Below are 23,334 nucleotides of genomic sequence, written 5' to 3' on the forward strand. Positions count from 1 at the left end.
TTAAAAAAGAAAAGGAAGAAGATGAGAGAATGGGTGAAGAGTGGGAATCAGCTAAACCTTAAAGTACTTCCGAAAAGATTTTTTAGCCATTGTCACAGGACAGCTTAGTTAGGGTTTCTGTGAGGGGTGAGTTCCATGCTGAAGAAATTACACCAGAATCTTGCCTGCACTTTATGGTCAGCTCTTTAAAGGAGAAGTTGGACAAAGGTGCATTGAGCACATGGACAGCAGGGAAGTTTTGGGTAGTGCCAGGGTAAACAGTGCTCAGGAGTATCTGAAGTTTGCATGAAGATAATCTGATATTATTCTGAAATATTTCAGAATTGGTGATGAATGTTGAATGCATCCACTTTTCAGTATATCAGATGCATAACTTTACTCCTTTATTGTATTGTCTCTTTACCAGTAAGATAAATCCTAGTAGAAAATAGTCATATTGGTTGTTTGGACAGAATATCACCAGCTGAGTTTCTTCAAATATATTCTGTATGTGTTTTCTTTCCAATGGATCAGAGGTATATTACTTCCTTTGTAGTACTTAGGGTAAGTTTAAGTGTTTTGGGGAGCTTAAGCCGTGTAATAGAAATTGAGTGCATGAGTTATTGTAGGCGCAAATACATTTTTTTTGCTATTACTCCTTGGACATATGCCTGCATATACAAAGGGAAGAAAGAAATATTGGAAATATGAGTAGCAATGTGCTTTGCTATCCCTATATGATACACTCACCTATATTTCTCTGTTAAACATAGATGTGTATGGAGCAAAAGAGGTGGGATGTGGTGATATGAAAATTTCTCTCTAGTGATCCTTGGTACGGGGTAGGCTTTCCAGCACATTGGAATGCCCCACTACCACTGTATTCATTCCCAAATGCTTTTTGGTTTTTTACTTCCATTGCAGCTTCAAAATGACTGTGCCTTGATTACCTTTATTTGCTTTTTTGAGATGAAAAGAAGGGCAAGGCACTATGTCTGCCACTGCTTACGGAGGCTGGAACTTGGGAAGCACTGGCATCCACTAGTGTTTGCTTGGGGTGGATTTAGTGTCAAATTTGAGATTAAAAAGTTTTCATATCCACCCTTGCTTGTTGCAGGATGAAGAGGGTGCATGGTGTTAAAAGTTGAACTCCTGCATGTGTTATAGAAGTTACAACAGAGTTCACTGGTGTTTCTGCATAAACACAGTTAATTACTTTAGTGATCCTAACAAGAATTTTAATTTAAATGTAACTGATAAAGCACTGGTTATCAGAGGCAGTTGGTATGACACATGAACACCCAGATGTATATTCCGAAGCTTTGTCAGATATGTCTTAATAACATAATTTTAATTTTTTTCCATCTGTTTAAAGTACTATTTTCACATTACAGCCTTTGTTAGGATTTGAAAGCTCTTAATATTCATATGTTGAATAATTCCTGAGAAAATCTGTTCAACACTTGAACCTTAACTGGAACATTTAGTACTTACTTGAAATCTCTCTTTGCAAATTGTTTGTTTCTTTGGATGCAAAGGGCAGTAGAAAGGCTTATAAAAATCTCCTAGCAGCATTTGTGCTCTTGTGCTGAGAACATTTCCCCTCCCCACACGCACACACACACACTTGCTGTGTGCAGAGGGGACTCTGGTGACATCTGCTCGGCGAGCAGGCGTGCGCGGAGCTCGGAGCCGCCGAGGGAGCCGCGCGCAGCACGGAGGGCAGCCCTTGGAGCAGGGAAAGGTGCCTTTGTGCAGAGCACAGGGGCTGCAGCCTCAGCACAGCTGCCAGAGAGCAGACAAACACAACTGCCCAGCTCTGAGGAGGAAATGCTTCAGCAAGGAAAAAAAAAAAAAACCTCATTTGGGGAAATAATGTTGATATCCCCTCCTGGATAAATTCAAAGGCTGAATACTATTAATTATTTTTGTTTTTTTAAGAATTATTTTGGAACTGTGAATAAGGAATTATAAAAGTGTAAAGTGTTTTTTGTTGTGTGACATTTTAATCTAGAAATTGACTTGTTTAAAAACTACTCAAGCATGCAAGTATTTTTAATTAGGATTGCTGTGTTCCTATCATCTGGTGTTCTTAAAAAAACATTTCACCTTGTGCTTTGCATTTTCTCCCTTAAACCCTGACTCTTGCTTTGCTGTAAAAGGTTTGAGTGCTTGCTTTGGCGTTAGGTGGTGGGTAGAATTGTGTGTACATTTTTGGGCAGTGGTGCTCCTTACAGTGCAGTATTTGTGGCTCTGTTGTACCTGATATCAGGTGGGACAAAGCAGATGACCGAGGGTGCCCAGGGTGGCTCAGAGGATGGTTTTTCATTGAAAGCCCTGTTCATCCATTCAGGTATTGTACTGCAGTCTCATGGGAGCTGCCAAACACTGCCTGACAGATGACACCTTGTGACAGTATCTTTTTTGTTGTAATTTTCTTTATAGATTTGATTGTATACAACCAAATGCTGCAGCTTTTGGTCTTTAATATCCCACTTGCTGTGGAATCTTTGGATATTTGTTCAGTGGCAGCTTTCTAAATGATAAGCATCTTTTTCCATGGAAATTGACACGGTCAACAATTCTATTGTCTGATGTTTTTGAAAGGATTGTCAGTGAAACAAGAATATGTGGGTGTCTTTATGCCTTCTCTGTTCCTTGTGATATTGTGCTTTGTGAAGCAGGCTGGTTAATTGAAGCACAGAGAAGTTCTCTGGAGATGACCCCACACCCAACTGTGTGGATCCTAGACAGAAATGAATGTCACTGCAGGATTTTATTTTATTGTTGTGAAGACGAGTGATAGGAATCAGAATTACTACAGAAACAGGCAGCTGTGTCCAGTTCCAAAATGCATTCCTTTATTGCTGGAATCCTGAACACTGTCTATCTAATAGATGTGGATATTATAATTTTCTTCAGCATAAGGCAAACTGTAGTTAGGAATGGCAGGCAAATTTACAACCACTGTCTTTCTGAGACAGAGAATGTGTTTCTAAAAACAGCTTAAAATGCAATTGGACTGCTATATCATAAAAATATGAGGTCTTCAGCAAGTATCCTTTGTCCATTTTTAATTGTTTTGATTATTTATGAATTAAGATTTTTTTACTTTTGCTACAATAATAAAGGCATTACTATGCTGTAACATCACTAGGTACTATAACTTTTCTTTGCAACTTAGTAAATTTAACTTTGTTAAATATTCTAAGACAGTTGTACTTGATAAGTTTTGAAATCGGGCATTCTAAAAATTTTTATCAAAGTTCAAGTATTTCAAGGAGGGAAAGAAATCCATACTAATCATGTATACAGGCCAATTAGGACTGCTGTTGAAAGAATGGAGAAGGAAACAGTGTGTTATGTTGTTGTGGTAGGATGTAGTTGAAACTTCTTTCCACAATGATTTTAGCTACTTTTAGAAAAGATTTATTTTGGATTTGTAGAATAGCCTTTGGGCATAAAATATTTCAAATTCTTTTTTAGACTCTATGTAACAACTGATTTTCTTCTATTGCTCTGTGTTGCGCATCTGTGAATATATTCAATTACTCGAGAAAATCTTTTTTTTTTTTAAAAACAACTCCTTGGAGAAATTAAGATGAAAAAACACCATACATTCGGTAATACATTCTCTCTTTCCCAAATGAACATCATGAATACTTTTGGAGAATAATTACGGGAGCTGTTTCAGTGTTTTCCAGCGACTGCTAATAACGTTCCTGCGCCGTGTCCCCTGGCAGGCCGTGGTGGGCTTGGTGCGGAAGGGCTCCCTGCCGCTCAGCGACTCCGCTGCCCTCAGCTCCTCGCTGCGCAGGACCAAGCGCAAGGCGCCCGAGCCGCCCTCCAGAGCGCCCGGAGATCAAAGGGAAAGCAGTAATGAGCCTGGTAATCTTTTTATGCTCTTTAATTGCAAGGCAACAGAAAGTATAGCTGGCTAAACATTAAGGTAACGCCACCGTATGAGATGAGAACCTCGAGTGAGCAACCACAAAAGCGCAGATGCAAAGGATGCCTTTGTTGATGTTCCCTCACCGGCCAGGGCAGCCTGGGAGCAGCGCCCAGGCAGAGGTGTCCAGGTGGGAACCCAAGCGGGAACACCGGCACCGCAGAGCCCAGCCCGTGCCTGACGGCTGCCAAACCTGCTCCCTTCCTCTGTGTCAGGGATTCACACAGGTGTATCTGCCCCGGTGCTTTGATCTTACCCACAGCAGGGCAGGAATCTCCAGCATCCCTCATAAGATGCCTTGTAAGTCTAATCACAGGCCTTATGTTATCTGAACACAGGTGTTCCACTTGTCAAACACACCAGATTAAAAAGCAATTAACATCATGTATGTGGGGTTTTGCACCCCTACTGCAAGTCACTTGAATGTGTTTACAGTGCTCCTCATCAATCTTGTGTTATTTTCCCACAGGTGTGAGAAAGAGAAGTATTTAGAGCATGCAGATCCGAAAAAAAACCCAGACAATACCAAATTAATTATATTTAGGTTAAGTACAGAATTGTGTTTGTTATTCTGATGGACTGCTTGGGGTGGGGAGAAAAGATTAGCTACTCTGACAGAATGTCATAGTAAATGGACTGACTAGAAGAATCTTAGAGAATGTCCACTTGTTTTTATATAATTCTTCCATTTGATCAGAAATTCAGTTTGCTGGTTCAAAAATACCTAAGAGTTGAGATTAAAATATCTGGAAAATGTGACAATGAGAACTAATTGTTTCAGAGGAGTTTCTTGATGAAATTGCTAGGCTGTATGACCACAATCTAACATTTTATTTAGAACTTTTGTTGGTGCTGAAACTGAGAGGTGATAAAGGTTGTTGCTTCACTTTTTGCAGTAACAGAGTCAACAGAATCAGCCTCCACTAAAGTGGAAGGAAGAGCCACTGAAATGCAGCCTGAAACAGGTTGGTTGTTTCTACAAAAGTACTGATATAATTTACTTCCTAGCAAGTTATGTTAATTCATAGCAATAAATTACTATTACTATTACAGATGTGTCATAAGTATAGAACTAATTTTAGTGCTTCAGATCAATTAAGTTTTCCTTTGAAGTAAAAGTGTGGCTTTCTAAAGTAAGAATATTTTACCTTTGTTGTCTGCAGAAACAAATACAATATATTTTGTGTTGCTATCTGTGCTTTGCATTTAATAAACTAAACATTTTCTCTGATTTCTCTCCTTCCTTACAAGTTACAGAAAAGAACTATCCAGAATTTTTTGTGATTTTTTTTTTTGTACCTCATAACAAGGTTTTCAAAAGCTAAAGCCCAGTGTTGTTTTTAGAACCCTGCCTTGTGCTGCCCTTGACCTGCATAACAAAGGGGCAGGAGCAAATCTGTGCCTGGCTTTGGTTGACATCTGAACAGCCTTTGAAAACATAAGTTGTAAATCTAAACTGAATGCATAAATAGCTGTTTATACATTAAATTATTTGTTGGGTATTATGGGAAAAATGTGATTTATGAAAGTATAGCTGTTTAAAATACAATTATTTAGCTGCTGAACATAATGCTTTTTTAAATTTATGTCGTTTGCACTGTGCAATACTGTTGTTTGTAAGCACCAGACTGTGGGGTTCAGTTACAGTATACAACATCTAGAAGTCTTCTAGAATTTGCAAAAGCTTTCAGAATAATCAGTGCCAGTGCAGTCTGAAAAAATAACTCTTCAGTGAATTTATTAAGAATCAGGTGTATAAATGCTAAGCCTGTGGGGTGCCCCTGTCATTATATAAGGCTAAGCACTCAGTTACTGTGCTAGCTGACAGGTATTTTAAAGTAGTTTTCCAGGTGTTTTATTCTGTATGCCAGTCAAATTGTTTGGAGTGGTAAAACAATGTACCACAAGAGCTGAAAGTCATCTGCTAGGATGATAGGCCTCTGGCAAAGGGGGAAAAATAAAAACCAGTAATCAGTAAACTTGGACTTGGTTTGTGTTTAGGGCAATTTATGTAAATTATTGAAAAAGACATAAAGTAGAAACAATATGTGACATACTAAATGGGAATGTGAACCTATGCTGTGGAGTCTGGGGTTGAAGATCTCACAAAGTTGTAACCTTTCCTTGTCTTAGCTGTTGCAGCAGATGAAAGAGGATAGTCAAATCTGAGTGTGTGGTTTGTTTATTAGCACTGAATTTTGTGTGTTGAAAACTGTCCGTCCAAATGCAATGTGTCTAAGATGAGCAAGTTCATCATACTGTGATTTTAAATCAAGTTCTTTTGTTTTCTTCTACTTGTTTCCATCTTAAGATTGTTGATCTGTGCTAGAATTTTTGCCTTTCCCATCACTGTAATTAACAAGTGCTGTGTAGATAAACAACCCTGAACTTCAAAGAAATGGCTTGTTTATATTTCTTAGATTTAGAAACTTCTGCTTGAGGCATTTGAGTGCTGTAATGAAATATTTTAATTTAAGCTGTAATGGAAAGAAATAGAAAAAGGTAATCATCTTTACTGGGCTTAGGGCAGTCTATGTTGAGCCCTTGGATTTACCTTTGCAGTTAGTGACAATCTTCAGTCTCTAGTTTTCCTCGTGTCTTCATGCAGTGTCCTTTGCTGAAGACTTAATGTAGAGCAGTTTTGTTTAATGTACATATAAGTCACATAGCCCAGCTTCATGGCCTGTTTTTTTTCTCGTGGGATACTGCTGCTCTCTGGTGGCATCTCTGAAACTGTCATGAGGCCTGTGTATAAAGGGTCCTTATAGCAAAGGCCCTCATGCTGGGAGAAACAGTATTAACCTGCAGCAAAATCAGATGCAGTACGCTTGTCCTATTCCTAGTCTGAAAATTATCCGTGTTTGGGTATTGTTTTAAATGGATAAAATAGTTCAGTACCACCTAAATTGCGAAATTGGACATAATTTTAACTTTACCAAAACCCAGGAGTTCCTTCCATTTGGATTAATACTGCTTTGATTGTCAGGCATCTGGGAAGCATTGAGTTTTTGTTTGGCTGTGATTGTCATTCCAGAGTGGTTCTGTTATGCAGTGTTACTTCAGCAAGTAAGCAAAAAAACCTAAGCTGCAAATACAGTGTTACCTTTTGCCCTAAAATGAACCACTGCAAATGTTTTGGTGTCTCTTAGCTATGCACTACTTAGACACATATACATGATACAGTATGGAATAAGCAACGTTTCTCTTGTGAAATGACAGTTTTCCCATGGTGTAAAAACTATGTACCTTGACAAAAGTAGTTTGAAGACACACATCTACTAGAATAAGCATTGACAGAGAGGTAATTAGGGATTATAAACAACAATTCTCTTTATCAATTATGATTTTTGTTCACCTTCCCAAAGTTTAATTAATTATTACTCTTTACTTTTCTAGGGAAGACAGTAAAACAGTATTCAAAGTGAATTTTGAAATCAGAGATTTTTAGAAAACTTTGCATCAAACAAATCCTTGATATAATCCTATTGGTTACAGTATTTCTTAAGCACCTTGTTAGGGGCTGTAGATTCAAGAGCAGATTTGCATGATGTAGTCAGGCTTTCAGGCTCTGGTGCTTATGAGCAGGAGAGCTCACAGAGTAGCACCAGCCTGTTCTCTGCTGGGCATGGGGTGTTTTTACTGCTCAAAGGAGGCTTGCAGTTGGTATCTCAGTCATCAGGGGGGTGTGTGTGTGTGTATATACATGTGTGTACTCGTCTGTACATCTACCTCCACAGTGACACACTGTAACTCTAGCTGTATTGACTTAGGGCTACTTAAGGCCCAGTGACTCATGTTCCCAGAGAATAAACTATATGCAGGTGGAAATGCGATTTATATTACATATGGGACTATGGATAAGGTGTATAAGCGATAAGACAACAGTATGTAGCCAATATTGCTGTAAGTTCTTCCATATTGCATATTGCATGTAAGAGCTATAGACTGAGGGTGTGGAGACAAATCAGAGTCAGAAGTGCTGCCCCAGGGAGTTACCTGCATGACGTAAGTGAAGGATGGCTTTTAAATGTTGTTTGTGTTCAAACGTATTCAGGTTTTGTTCTCCTGCAGCAGCGATGGCCCAGGTCTGGAACCAGACCCAGTAACAGATGAAAGTCCACTAGCAAGCAGGGCTGGTCTTATGCTGACAGAGGAGGTAGAGCATTTCTTAAGAAGTATGAGGGCTGTTTTTGTTTGGTATTATCCATTTGTAGGTCAGGTTAGTTGACCCCAATGCTTGGAAGTGTTTCTAGTACAGCAAAGAACAGACTTTGACATAGCAGGAATGTCAGGAATGTCTGCTACCAACCCAAGCTACGTTTCCATCCCAGGAGTATAGATACAACTCAGCCTTTGTTACAGTCGTCTCCAGAGGAAAAGCAGCAGAGAATGCCAGCAGTGCCTGGGCACAAAGCCATAGCAGCTCCAGAATGCTTCCATTTCCCTTGTCAGAAATCCTGGCTCTTCTTTGTTGTCTAATTCAGGTTTCCATAGAGCATTTAGACTGAAAATCTCAGTCTTTGTTCCTGTCGTTGGTGATGGCTCAGGCCCATGGCATAATAGGTCTCACCAGTGAAGGAGGCAATGTTCTAGAGAGCCAGTTAGGGCTGTGGGATAACCTTAGCCAGGTCAATGTTTGCTCACATTCTGTTATGCTTTGTTTTTTCATTTTGACAGATATATGTTTAACTTGTCACACGTGAAATGGTACTGCCATCGCCAAAATGATCCCCCAAAGCATGAGGCTGCTGGGAATGAGTGTTCCCTAGGTGGAAAAGGGGTTGATGGACAATGAAAGGAAGAGAAGGCCCTTATGACTAGTAAACCTGTAGGAGTCCCTGTAATGCCAATGTGACATATTTGTATGTGCCTGTGCTGAAACCACATGGAAGGAGCTCACCTGCACCACTTTGCAGTCTTGCCTTTCTTTCCTTGGGGCTTTAAATTGCCTCTGCGTTCAGCACTATGGCATGTGTTGACCACATTGCTTAATGTGTAACTACAAAACACTATTACAAGATTGCAATACAAAACCAAGAATTAAACAGTAAAATACTTGGCTTTTCTAGTTTCTCTGTAACTCTGAATGAGTATCTTTGGTATTACTGGACTCTTGACTAATGACCATATTGTAAACTCCAAAGTTTCAGTTCTGTACGGAGCCTTTGTCCAATACATACATTCTCTTATTACTTTTTTATAACACTGTACTTCTCTAGAGGTACTGGAAGCATTGTAGGATACCAGCTACTAAGAAAGGTCAGTCTAACATTTTTGTCAGTCTTAAGTTTTTGGGTTATTTTGTACTCTGGGGTCTGCAACTTTCCAGTATTCCTTCTTGTTTTCTTTGGTGACTTTGGTATACACTTGGAAATTTACTGATGCTGCTTAGACTGAAGCCTAATTGTCCAAGTGCAAGGCTTGTCCCTAACAGGTGTGAGTGCACCCAGAGCTGATGGGAGTACCCTGGTCAGGTGTATTTATTGATTCAAGTACACTGATTTATCTGTGTCCTAATCCAGCAACTCAACCTTTTAGTTGAACTGTTCTCTGGCTGCAAATGTCAGCATTTTAATGGATTAGCACTTTTCTATGAACTTTATTTTTGTACTGTAACATGAAGCACTGCACAAGACACTTTAATACACTTAGGATGGTTATGGGAAATTTTTCATAGTGGTGGTGAAACTTATTCAAACCATAGACAAAATTGGTATTTCGGTTACCCTTTATTTAGTTCTTGAACATTCCTACTCTGATGTAGAGGAGTTGTGTGTTTTAAAACTCACTGGAGAGCTAATGGAAGTAGCTGAGTAAAAAGCAGTAAAAAAGAAGTCTGAGTAAAAGCAACTGTCCACCTCCATGAAATTTGGGGTTATGAGATAAATGAAAATATATGTAACAATCCTAATTCAATACTTGAGTAAATATGGGAAATGTTTTACAGTAGATACAGAACTAGATGGACAGTAGCACAGTGATTAGCATATTCTTGTGTCAAGAGAGAGAATTGAAAAGATACAGAGAATTCTGTGAAGATTGAATCGATCTCTTAAATTTTTTTTTTTAATTTACCTGAACTATGAAAAAAATTCTGTTTTCCTTCTTCAAATTGTTTAGGCTGCCTTGAACAGTCCCTTTTATCCCTTTTAATCTACCACCTGCATTGAGAGCTGTGGGTTGGTTTGGGCTTTGTTGGTTTGGAGGTATTTTTACTCTCTTTTCCTTTCTTTTGTGGCTGTAGATGTAAGGAGCTCAGAATACAACCTGGAGGAGATTGATGAAAGGGAGGAGATAGGTGTGCAACAGGGAGGGGACAGTGGAAGCACCAACACCTCTCCTGGGACAGGAGATGTTACTGCAGCCTTCAGCTCTGCTGAGGTATCACTGGGAAGTGACAAAAATGATCCTGCTTCATCAGCTCCTGCTCCTGGCAGTGTTCCCACAGACAACGCGCAAAGCTTCGAGGAAGAAAAACAAGAAAATATGAGCACAGATGGCAAGTAAGTACGTTTTGTGACAAAGGAAGGAGCATTGGGGGGACAATGGGGGAGGCAAATAAAATACAGAGTGCTGTTTCATTGTGAAGCACAGAATAGAGAATTGTGAGAGAGGAATGAGCTTTAATATGCTTAACTTTCATTGTAGCACTCTTCTGTGCACAGTAATTCATGCAGCTTTTCAACAAAAATAACAATGAAGTGTTCTGCAGTTTTGTTTAATCTTCCCTTTCCTTACTACTCAAACAGCTGGAGCCCAGAAAAGCTGAACCCAGCTCTAAAATGTCCAATGTATTTACTAGAGCGGAATGCTGCAAAAAACCTTGGATTGATTAGTTAAATAAAAATGTACCAAATAATTCTTGCAGATGAGGGAAAATGGATACATCAGCCATTTCTGTTCTTTTGGGCATGATTCTTATTGCTTGCATATTTGTTTTGGCTTTAATTTTTATTTTTTCTTTTCCTTATATGTGGTCTTGACCTGTCTCAATCCATTTGCTCTCAGGAAAACAAGTTAATTCAGCTTTTTTAAAGAATAAACACATTAGTTTCCTTAACTGCTCTTTTTCCCTTCTGGTGATGCTGTACCTTTGCCCTTCAGCATGTTTGTTAAACTACCTGACTCAGCAGGTTTCCAACATGAGTTAGTGCCTGCTTGAAATAAATGTTGATTGTCCAGAGAAGTCCCATTGTGTTAATGTAATTCACTATTTCTCTGTTCCCTGGGGCAACTAAGCTGGCTACTGTTCCCAAATTAAATTGAAAGAACTATTTCGATTATTGTACTGAAGCCAAAACGTGTGACTGCCCTAGTAGCCAAGAACTTTCAAGGTAGTAAAGGGATGTTTAACTTGTGTTTGAAGGGACGTTTTTGTCAGTCCAAGGCCAAATGTGGCTTTGCAAAAATCTTTGCTACTCTGTCCTGGTGAATATTGTCCCAGTTGCTTGGGTGATTCTCCTCTTTATGGATCTAATAAATTGTCTTCAGTTTGCAATTTGTCAGGCCTGTGTTATTGGGCCAGTTTGCCTAATTGTCCAGGGAATTTTTCTTTCCCTTCCACCCTGTGAATTGATAGTGACCTTTGATGTCTTTCATGTCTGGTGTTGATCAGGTGGAAGGTACTGCACTCTGGCTTTAGAGCTTGGCAGTTGCTTCCTGAAATATCTTGGGGATTCCAAAATGAGGAGTGGGGCTTCTCTGACATTATATTTCTGGAAAACTTTAGATAATTTTGATTTTATACATAAGATCTAGTTACTTTGACAAGTGTTTCTTTTTTATACAGCCTAGGATACATGCAAAATATTCCAGTCAAAACCACTAATTTCTATAACGATATTCCATGGTGTTTTGTGGCTTTTGGGTTTGGTGGGTTTTGATTTGATTTTTTTTTTAATTCCTATTAAAATTCTAGTTCAGCCTATGGTTAATAGTTTTAGTTCAGCCACCCTGCTCTGTTAAAAGGAATGGAGCTAAGCAAGAGAACAGAGTGCGGGACTGAGCTTTAACTTTCTTCCAGCAATAATTTTGAGAGCATATGCTCCTGTTCAGCAGTTTATGGGACACTTACAGTGTGTTTGGGACTATACAGACAACACAGGCATGGATGGTTATTGAGAAATGTGTCATTTTAAATGATTCAAAGCAGATGTGTCAGCTCAAAGCGCTGGTTCTGACAACTAATGCATTTGATGTGGCAAATAATTTGGAATCTTTATAATGCCAGTATTTCTAACTACATATTGTAAAAATTCTTTGAATAAAGTTTCAAGTTTTAATAACATTTTATCAATAAATTTTAAAGTATTTCTGCCTTTTTCATTTACCTTTTGAAGCCAAGGAGATAATATGTCCACCCCACACCCAAAAAGATGAGGTTTTTATTCAGAATTTTTGCAGTTCTCTTGTCCCAAGAGAAATAAGGAAAATAGATATTATATGTTTTCCAAGATGTTTAGAATGTAACATGTTGTATATGTGTTTCTTTTCTGTTCTCAAGGTATTTCTTGAAAGGGACTACTTTGAGAAGTCTGTACTGCTCAGTTTATGTGTTCATGCTCAGTCAGTGTCTCATGCAGCATGCAGGGGACAAAGTCAGGGACACATTTTAGATTGAGGGTGTCAGAAAAACTTTATATGAGTGAAGAACCATTGTGGCTTCACTGGACTAGAGTTGCTGTTGGAAAGTGGGTTGTTCAAACTGCACGTGTAAACAAAATGAGGGGGAGAAGACAAAGGAAGACTGATCATCTGCTTACACAGAAGCCAGTGGAGCTGCATGTCATTTTGGTAAAATATCATGGCAGCATTTCCTCTTTTTTTTTTGTTTTTTTTTTTTTTTAACTCGATTCTGTTGAGTATTCCAGTGTTTGGCAGAGCAGTTCTGTTTTGTCCATCTGTGTTTGGAGAATTTTGCCAGTTCTTGCATCATTCCTTGTGTTTACTGAAATGAATGATACCAGCATATTTAACGTACTGTTGTGCTTTGCAGGGGACTACAGACTGAAATAAGCAGCGAGGATGCTGGATTTCAAACAGATAGGAAGCTTGAAATTTTAGATCAAAATAAAAATGTTGGTGAGTAGTTCCTACTTGTTGTTAATACTTGAAGCTTGAACTTTCCTATTCCTTTGAAGAAACAACTATGTAGTCTATGTAGTCAACTCTTGGATTGTTATAATCAGATTATTTTCTTTACACTTGCTCTAGCTCTAGTGTGTTTTCTTTGAGATGAGGTGACAAGAATTGGCTGCAGTTTTGGGGTTTTTTGGGGGTTGTTTGTAATAAATTTTTGTTTTGGCTGTAGTCAAAGCTGCATTGTGCTGTTATAGGATGGAGTGGGTGGGACAGTGCTGAGGAGAGGGAAGGCTGGACACAAAGGCAATCCTGCCACATGGGGTGACATGGCTGCCACATCCCACTGGGGAAGAAGAAGCCATCAGTTGTTCCTTGCTTATGAAATTAGGATGAGTTTTCTGCATTAAAATGCAAATATTTTTAAGCACAAGTAACAGAAAGTGGCACACTGATCTGAAAGAAAATGACGACATCCTGTGCATCTAATGGGCCATAAATTTCTCTGTGGATTTAGTGGCCCGACTGATTTATTTTGTTCTTTTGTGACACTGATTTTCAGATTTATATATTAGGCCTTCTATAGTCTTTTATACTCAGTGCACCTCTGTTAATAAATCATAACAACACAAGTCCTGTTTATATGTGATATAAATTTTAACTACCATTTTATAGCATACATGAAATGAGACTTTTTTTCCCCCTACAAAATACTACTCCATATGACTATTCCTGAAAAATGTATTTTTTGCCAATATTGTGTTTAAAAGAATTTGACCAAAATATTCATGTGTTTCGGAGATGATCACATGTTTAGTCCAGAGGTGGAAAATTGAATTACCAGACCAACTAAAAGGTAGGAAAAATAGGTTTGGCAAATTGCTCTTGTCCATATGTTTTTCAGTTGGTTCCTTGTACAAATACGTAAGGTGTATTTGACAAGATTTGTAACATTAAAACTTAAGAACAGAAGCCACAAATGTGTAGCTAAATAAAAACTAAACTAAATAAAAACTGCATCTAACTCAATATTGAATAGTCCTTGAATTCTCGAGTCACTGATTCCTATAAAATGAACTGGAATTTGTTAGCACTTTTTAAATTGTTCTAGAATAATTTTTCTATTAAGTTGATGCATGTTATCTGTAACCTGTTTATTAAGGAAGAATACTTGAGTTAGAATATAATTATTTGACATTATTAATCAAATATAAATATATCTTTAAAAGGGTTAGCGAAAATATTAGCATCAGTGAGAAGCTACTAATTGTTACTAAATACACTGGATACAGAGCTTCATGATGTAATAAGGAAGCTTGAATCTTTTTGGCATTTGTATTAATTTTGGAATCTTTCTTTAACTTAAAGATCACAGTGATACAAAACTCCTTCCAACAACAGAAGAAGGAAAAGAACTTCAGCCAGCCGAAATTAAAACAGTCGATTTTCAAGAGAATAACAAGCTTGAAATTGACAGACTATCAAACTGCCAGGCATGTAAAAATGACATCTCTGTAAATCATAGGAATTATCCTCCACTGATTTCAGAAAAACAAGATGGCAAAACAAATGCAACTGGCTTGGAAACAGTAAAAACTCAGGATGTTGGAATCCAGACTTTGGATAGCAATTTGGGAAGGACTGAGCAGAAGGAAATTACTGTTCCTCGGGGTGTCGAATCATCCACATTTAGAGAACTGGTTCCTCAACACAACAGAGATAAGAACAACTCCCTTGCTCAAGTGATGCATGGAATGCATCAAGAGAGTGAAGATACTTCAATAGAACAAAATCTTGAGACACAAGAAGTTACTCATAAAAAAGTAATTCCAATAAAAGACCAGAGTCACATCTATATAAATGGCAGTGATTTTGCTTCACCAGAAACAACTGCTGAAACTCCAGGTGACTCTCCTGTAAAAGATCAGCCTTTTTATAGACCGGACACCAAACCTAAACCCAAACCTGCTAATGAAATTACAAGGGATTACATACCAAAAATTGGGATGACTACTTATAAGATAGTTCCTCCAAAATTCTTAGAAATGATGAAGAGTTGGGAATCAGAAGTTCTATCAGATCATAAGGATCAAGAGGTATCTTCTTTGGAAGAGCCCAAAGAAGTCATAGTGCAAACTGAAATTCCTCATCTGTCAAAAAGCGTGGGTCCTTTACAGGTTGGGTCACAAAATGAATCTGCAGCAGCAAATGGTCTGCTGCAGAGAGTGAACAGCATTTCTGAGCATACTGTGACCTCTGGAGCTGAGATTGCTACCAAGAGCAACCAGATGGAAAGTGAGTCTTTCAGGCAGCCTGTCCCACTGAAGCTAAACTTGGATAATACAAATGCTTCTTCTGAGACTCAGGACAAGTCAAATGCATTAAGCCCATTAAGTCCTACAATGAAGCCTAGTTCTTTTTATCTGCAGATGCAGCGAAGAGCGTCAGGTCACTATGTGACATCTGCAGTTGCCAGAAGCACAGTTTGTGCTCCTAATTCAATTCAAAATGAAGTTAAGAATACAGAGATGGGAAAAAAAATCTCATCACCTGATTTGACTGCTTTGCCTTTACCAAAAACAACTATTCCCTCTCCTCCTGCAGATCAAGAAAAAGTTGATGATGGAAAAATCATTGAACCTTCCACTTCTCCTGTTAAAAGCAATAAGCCTTTAAATGTTCCCTCCTGTCCTCCAGCACCACTGAATCTAAAAACTCTCAGAAATTTTGCAGTTCCAAAGCCATACTCCAGCTCAAGACCATCTCCTTTTGCTCTTGCTGTCTCATCTGCCGTCAAAAGGTCACAATCATTCAACAAAACGCGTACAATCACTAGCCAGGCACCCAGAGAGGAATTTCCAGTAGAACTCTCCTCTGTCCCTTTGGCAGCTGGATTCTCCTCAGCTACCTCCACGCCTGAAGTGAAAAGTCCTTCCTTACAGACCATAACAGCGGGGTCACAAAATAGTCTAATGGATAAGGTAAACTTTATTTCTAATACTAATTGACTGTGGATCCAGTGCCATCAAGAGCAGCTGATGTAAAGGCTTGTTTCTGAACCGCTTCCTGGCCAGAAAGTGCTGTATTTGTGCAGGGAAAACACCCTGTCCACCTGGTGTCCACCAGCAGCACAGCATTATAATGAAGTGCAGGAATACAGGGAATGTTAAAAATGAAAGCAACATCATTCAGATGATTGAAATAATTATTTCCTGCCATAATTAGCATCCCCTGCTTTAAAGAACTGTAAATTAAATAGTCATATATCCTGTGTAATACTTATTTTTGTGTTTGGAGTGTTTACAATTTGTTCTTTATAGTTCTATGTGTTGGTTTCTTAAATTTAATTCTGAGTGGTGTGATCCATTTGGCTTCAAGTGGTCATGCCACAAGCGCACTTGAATGGAGCTGTAAAGTTTTGCCAGCATAATTGCTTGAGAGAGAAACTATGTGCTATGCTGGAAGTGTGGCTGATGTCAGAAATGTCGAACCAAGCAAACACTAGAATGGCAGCAGTTTGCTAAGCAACCTTGTGCCAGGTTGTTTCAGATTTTCCATTTATAACTAATTCAGATGAAAACTTTTTGGCTTCTTTCCTTCCACTTCCTCCCTTTATAGAAAGACAGCCATGTGCACAGTGAGCAGAAGAGTCAGGCGCAGTCAGGTGCTTCCCCTGGCCACCCACGCCCTGTCACCAAGAGACAAACGGCGGTGACGCTCCCGCGCGCTGACCCCGAGCAGATCCACCAGAGCCTGCTGGCTGCAATCCGCTCTGGAGAGGCTGCTGCCAGATTGAAAAGGGTGAGTTTTCATCATTGCATCCAAAACAAAGAACTCATGGTGCTTCCTTCAGAATTACCATACTAATGCCTGATTCTAAAAGCAGTTAGTTTTGGCACAAACTGCTGCCAAGAGGTCTCTTTAACAATGGGAAGGGAGGTGGGGAAGAGGGTCAGTTTTGCAGAATGAGCTGGTGAATGCACCCACAGAGCTTCAAATGTCTCTAATTTCATACAGTACGAACATAATCAAAATTTTCCTGAAATGAAATAGAAATCTCTATTTCATTCTCTCTTATTAAGTATCTTGTCCGTAAAATCTGACTTGTTTGTGTTTACATGGTTTGAAAGGGTTTGGCTTTAGAAACCTGCTGAACAGCTTTGTTCTAGACCTGAAGTGGCTACAACATTTTGCAGGCACATAACACACATTTCTGAAGACAATTTTCTTATTTACGCTTTATCAGGTCCTTAATCTGTTAGGCATCATAACTAAGATATTTCTCAATCTTTTGTCAGCAGTCCCAGAAGGACCATCTTCCCCTACCCCCTCTGGTTAAAAACTTTCTCTCCTAAAATTGACCTAGATATCTCTCATTGGGTAAAACAGTCTGCATTTCTAAAATCTGTACTGTTTTTAGTATGCAACCAGAAAATCATGGTTTCACAAAGTTTTCTTGACTTCACATTAGTAATTTGCATTCTGTTTTGTGGAATAATTTTTCATTGCAGAAGGTCGAAGAAATTCAGTAGGTTTTTTTTCCTTCCCTTTTCCACTTCACCTAATACTGTGTGGGGATATTTTTCTTTGTTTGTTTTATGGAAGTCTTTGATTCCCTCGGGTCAAAATCTCACAGAGAATGGTCAGATGGTGGAACGTTCTGTTTCATAGGTTTTTGTTTCAGTGTAGTAGTGCAGCAGCCTCTCTGAGACTTGTAATATCTCCCATCCTTTCTACAGTGAATAGGACTGAGTTTCCTGGAAAAGTTGCAAGCATGCTCAAGTAGGGTTTGATCTCCTGTCAGTAAAAATGGTATATAATACACTGTAGGGTTGCTTTTAACTACATGACAGTAATCATATTAAAAACAGGATAAGATTAAGAAAACGCTATATTGTTCAGAATCTGTTAGAGGTAAAATCTGTTCTACCGGAAATACTGTTTGGATTTTATTTGCATATATTTTTAGGATTTTTTTTTCTTCTAGTGCATAATTACATTCTGAATAATATGACACTTCTTTTATTTATTCATTCTTTATAATAGAAATGTTCTTAGTGTAGAGTTGACCCATACAGTCTTTATCAGTCAGGTACAAGAATGGCATGGGGAAGGGGAGAGAGATAATGACTGAAATTGGTTTTCCCCTCCCTTTCTCTTCTGTGGGTGGGAGATGTGCTTTGTCAGTAAATTACATGTTGAGACTGAGGTGATGAAAGGACTGTACTTTTTAAGAAGAAATTATAATAATGAAGAAGCTGTAACCATAAAGAAGAGCACTCTGCAGCACAGAAATCTGAACCAGGCTTAAAAAAAACCCCTGGAACACAAACAAAATGCAGTGAAGAACTCACTGAAGTTTTGCCAAGCATAAAATTGTACATGCTGTTCTTTTCACTCTCAGAGTGCATATGCTGTGGTACAGGTATGTCTGACAGCAGAAAGAGATTTTTTTGGCCTACAGCAAAGTTAATAAAAACATGGTCTCATTTTATGTTTAACATGGACAACTGGCAGTAGTGGGAGAGAGAAATGAAGCATTTTGTATCAATAAGTTATTTGCACCCAAAAGTGCTTTTGAGAATTGAGAGGATTTCTAGAATGCATGCACCTCATAGATTCCAGTATCGTGCTGCAGTCAGGAAAAGGAGTAATAATCTGATCCATTTGAACAATGAGAGATGTCTGTCAGGTACTTGCTTCTCTTTTTACTTCTCATCATAATCTCTCTTCTTGCAGCTCTGAAGCCATTTAAAAAATAAAATCCGGGCACGGCTTGCCAAGTTCTTTAATTTTTTTTCACCTTCTGTTTTACTTAATATGTTATGAGTATGCAGTGCTGAGATCTGTGGCCTTTTGTGTTGCTGGTCTTTCCTGTTCAATAGGGCCCTCAGTAATTACTAACCTAAAATGGGTCAAGTGAGGTTTCTTTTTAAGGATTTTTCTCTTGAGAATGTTTTTATTGTGTTGGGTAAACTGTGTGCTGTGGTATGTGGTTCTCATGGCTGTGGAGCATCTAGAGCTCCCATTAACTCCAGCTGGAGCTGTTGGGTTATGCAGTTCCACTGAAAATCAGGCTTTGGCTATTTCTGCTAAAAGTTACGCTTTGCTTCTGATAAAAGAAACATTGCCACAGTATAAATTGTTAGAAGAGTTAGTAAGAAATCAGGTTTGTTCAATATTTAATAAAAACGTTTGGTTTAGTGATGTTTTCAAAGTACTTCTTTGCAACCAGATGTGGAGAAGGACTAAAAATTATGTGTCTTTTGAATAATTATACATGAAAGTTTTAGTCAGGATAAAATATGTTTCTAAGTAATGTCTTCTGTTTCCTCTTCCTTGGAATATATGCTTAGTTAAGAAATCATATAGGAGGTGTTCCATTGCAGTGAGAAAAACAAGAAATGAAATAACATTGTGTAACATATTAGAGAGATAAAAGTCTGGAAATTTAGGTTAACATTTCTCTAATATTTTTTTCTTTCTTTTTTTTCTTCCCACACCCTGCCTCCAGGTTGGTCCTCCATCAAACACCATAGCTGTCAATGGAAGAGCCAGGCTTAATCCTTTGTATTCCACAGAAGCTAAGGCTAATCCCTAGATATTATACCAAATGTTTTGCACTTTACTACTGCTTCTTAGGCCAACTTAATACTAACTACAAATTTTTGAAAGTGTAAATGCGAGTATATGTTAATATATTTTTGTCAACGGTAATAACAATTTCAAGCTGGGTCTTTTGATGCCTTGAAAAGATTATTAGAATATGTAAATTATAGTAATATTTTGCCTTTTTTATCTTTATAAAGCTGACTGTGCTGCTAAAATGTTTTAAGACAAGGTGTAGGTGAGCTTTGCTTATGATAGAATGAGAATTGAAGATTGTTGATTTTAGCCTTCAAGACTGAACAATGTGTAGCACTGTGCTGAAATTACAGATTGGAAGAGACCTAAAAGGTTTAGATTAAAAAATTAATTTTCGACTGTGTATTACTTTAACAGATTGTGTGAACTTAAATATACCACATGCTGCCTCCATATTACTTTATTAAATTAAAATTGTAATTAGTAGAAATCTTAATTCAATGCAATACTTTGTTCCTGTCTAAAAAAAAAAAAAAATTGATGTTTTTGTTCCTTTAGCAGACAGTAATTGGGATATGTATTTGGATTTTTTTTTTACCTTCCTGTAATTGTTTTTCCTGATAGCACACACACAAAATTCAGGACATAAATTATTGGAAACTTCTGTACTACTCATAACCTTTTCTTAGCAGTAGTGTGACATGATGTTTCTCAACTACTGTTTAAATATCTGTATAGAATATTTACCTAGCACTCAGATAAGCAATAATTTTTGTGAACTAATTATATCTTTAAGTAACCATCAACTTAGAGTCACTTACTAATAAAAAACAAATTCCAGTTTTGATACCTAATGAAATAGAATATTTTTTTCACTAGAAGTATAACTAAAAAATGAACTGCTTTGGACTTATTAATATAAGATATTTCAATCTTAAAATAGCACAAAACCACATAAATCATGCTTATGTCAGATATCATATTTATAGATTAAGCATTAAATACAAAAATAGGAATATCTATTAAAAGAAAATGTTCGATGTTATATTTTATCTATTTTGAGTTTTTTCGCCAAGATTATGCATTTTGGGGGAGGGGTGGAAAAATGATCACATTCATGATGAAATAGCTACATTATGGATGAATGCAGCTAGTCCTGGGGTATTTGCCATATTAAAATATTTTTGTGCTGGACTTGATTTAAAATTAAGCAATTGTATTTAGTTTCTGTTCTCTAACTATATATATATATATGTATTGTATTTTAGAAACATTATGTAACTCAGTTTCAGAAACTGATCTATATGTGCATTTTCAAATTGTTTGCTGCCAGGTTTTTGTGCAATAATCTCAAAGAGGTCTAATTACTTTTCTAGTACAGAGTCAATTACCAATTACAAGTTATGGTGTTAACTTAATGCTGAACCCCTTTAAGGAATATTTTAGTAAATAGAAATTCATAAAGAGATCTGAAGAACATTTTCTTTCATTGCTGTTCTCTCCTGTTTTCTCTCCTGTATTTTAGTCCCTTGTCAATGGTGTTACAACTTCCAATGTGTTACCACTTCCTTGTTCTTCCCTCCAATCCAGAGTTCATTCTGAGGGTGGGGGAAGCTCACATGGTAGTTCAATAGATCTGTTTCAGGGTCTGACTGCAAAAGAAAGTTTCAACCTTCACTTGAAAATAGTGAGATAAAAGATATAGGGGCTTTTCTAGTTTCTAACTGGGACTTACATTCTGGATTTCACGGTGTCTTGAGGGACTTGAAAATTGTAACTTGCTCCCTGGATTGTAGTCTGTGCTCATTGTGCTATTTGAAGTCTGTGTTTTAGGCATTCCTATACACCATGCTGATCTTAAACTGCCAGAGAAGAGGTTGCATTGTGAAAGGGTCTTTTCCTTGTACTTTGAGTGTGTGGGAGTTGGAGTTTTTTTTACAAATGTTGGTATTCTCTGCCAAGGTGACCAAAGTTATTTAATAAAATAATTTTAATCTCCATCTGTGCTAATACAAATATATATGATGTTTCACTTTTTCAAAAAATCAACATTGTCGAATTTCTTATTTTGGGGAAAGTTCAAATAACTATACTTTGTTCTTTTCTTTAGTTTTGACAGCAAAACTGTACTACTGTATGCTTCTTAGTCCCATATATTAAAAATAAACATGTGAACTCCTGAAGGCAAATATCATCTGATGTAACAGAGATTAAAACCACCTTGCTTGAATTTTAGGGTTTCTTCTTTGTGTAACTGAACTTGCTTGATAACTAACTGAAATGTCTACACATGCTATAGTACTGTGAAACTCTTCAATGAGACTTGTGACTAGCTGGCAATTCTGTTTAGCTAAACTTTCTCTTTCCCTCTTCTTCCAACATGTATATGTAAGACATTTTTAAATCTTGCTATTGTATTTCTACAGATGCTTTTTTTTCTTACACTCTTTTATTAAAGTCTACTAGAGAAACTCTTATTGATGAACTTGATGTGTTTATTCATTATTCAAGCATAAAAACATTTCTGCTCAAATGACAAGTAAGTGTTTCTAATAACTGCAAGCCCAAGCTAGACAGCATTTAATTTTTGTTGTGGATACCTTACATGCAGGGTAAACAGACTATTTTTTGAGCCCAAGAATACTTACAGTTTGGACAACATGTGTCACGGATGTTTTCCAACAGGAGGCAGGTGGTTACACCATACCTCTGATAATCCCCTTGCTTTTGCAGGGCAGTCAAAATGTTTGGGAATGAGAGTCAGGATAGTAAATGAAATGTCAGTGTAATTGTCCAGAAGAAACAGCAGGCCCAGTGAAGGTGCATTATAAGCTACTGGTACCAGTTCTTTGAAGAAGCAGCAGGTATCCACATAGCACGGTGCACAGTTCAGACTCCAGGGCTTTCAAGTTAAGGAGGGCTTGCAAAGCAAAGAGGTAGGTAGTAAAAATGATCTTGGAAGCTATTATCGAAGATGTATTTTTAAATTTATTCTACAGAAGAATAAAATTAAGACTACAGATGGAGAAGGGAGCAGTTTTGCTGGGACAGCATCACCAGACAACTTTTGGAAGTATTCTTGTGGCTAAAGTTTATAAGGCCAAGGTAAGAGCTCTTATACTTTGCAGCTGCAAATTGTTGGACCACTCAGTGTCACCATTTTTGGGATGTACATTAAGTAATCAGTGCCTGAGTTTTTCCAGCTACTTGTAATTGTAGCATACAGCATGACCATCTCCAGGGAAGACATGAAAATTATGTGGATGTGACAAGAAGCATGGTATCACACATGACAGTATCTAATACTTTTAGCTTTATTTCAGGTAGCTGTTACCAGCCAAAGCAAACATTTTCAGTTGGAGCTACTCAGAATCCTGTTTTAAGTTGTCAAAAGGTTTTCAATACTTCTATTAGGTAGAAACAAGGAAAAAGTGCTGTTGAGCAGTAGAGCATACATCCTTGAGTGCTTGGCCAGACTGCATCCTATGAGGTATTGGACAACTACAGCAAGATAAAAGACTAAATGTAAATGACTAAGCAAGTGGGTTGGGAGCCAAACAAATAGAGCTCCTTGCAGAAGGAATATGTCTTAATTTTTCTGTCTGGGTTGACTGACTGTGAGGCTGAAGTCAAAATGGTGTGTTTGGACCAGAACTGCCACAATCATGAGCCCAAAACTGTTTGTGGATGCTGTGAATGGTCTGAGGTTCTGGAGCTGTGGTTTTCTGTTAGTGCTTGGCTGC

The 23,334-nt window shown here is 37.8% G+C and overlaps 1 protein-coding gene across 9 annotated transcripts in view; it reads left to right on the forward strand.

Annotated features, from left to right (window-relative positions):
* The window catches only part of COBLL1 (cordon-bleu WH2 repeat protein like 1), a 74,152-nt gene extending 52,084 nt beyond the window's left edge, over positions 1 to 22,068 (forward strand). For all 9 annotated transcript variants that reach the window (XM_074548582.1, XM_074548584.1, XM_014265084.3 and 6 more), the window contains 7 exons: positions 3,723 to 3,867; positions 4,825 to 4,893; positions 10,173 to 10,431; positions 12,924 to 13,009; positions 14,375 to 15,987; positions 16,625 to 16,807; positions 19,521 to 22,068. In XM_074548582.1, the coding sequence (XP_074404683.1) occupies positions 3,723 to 3,867; positions 4,825 to 4,893; positions 10,173 to 10,431; positions 12,924 to 13,009; positions 14,375 to 15,987; positions 16,625 to 16,807; positions 19,521 to 19,607 (2,442 nt within the window). In that variant the 3' untranslated portion in view covers positions 19,608 to 22,068. The remainder of the gene's footprint in view (positions 1 to 3,722; positions 3,868 to 4,824; positions 4,894 to 10,172; positions 10,432 to 12,923; positions 13,010 to 14,374; positions 15,988 to 16,624; positions 16,808 to 19,520) is intronic.
* The last annotated feature ends 1,266 nt before the right edge of the window (positions 22,069 to 23,334 follow it).

The sequence above is a fragment of the Zonotrichia albicollis genome, chromosome 10 (assembly GCF_047830755.1).
Source record: "Zonotrichia albicollis isolate bZonAlb1 chromosome 10, bZonAlb1.hap1, whole genome shotgun sequence".
Lineage (NCBI taxonomy): Eukaryota > Metazoa > Chordata > Aves > Passeriformes > Passerellidae > Zonotrichia > Zonotrichia albicollis.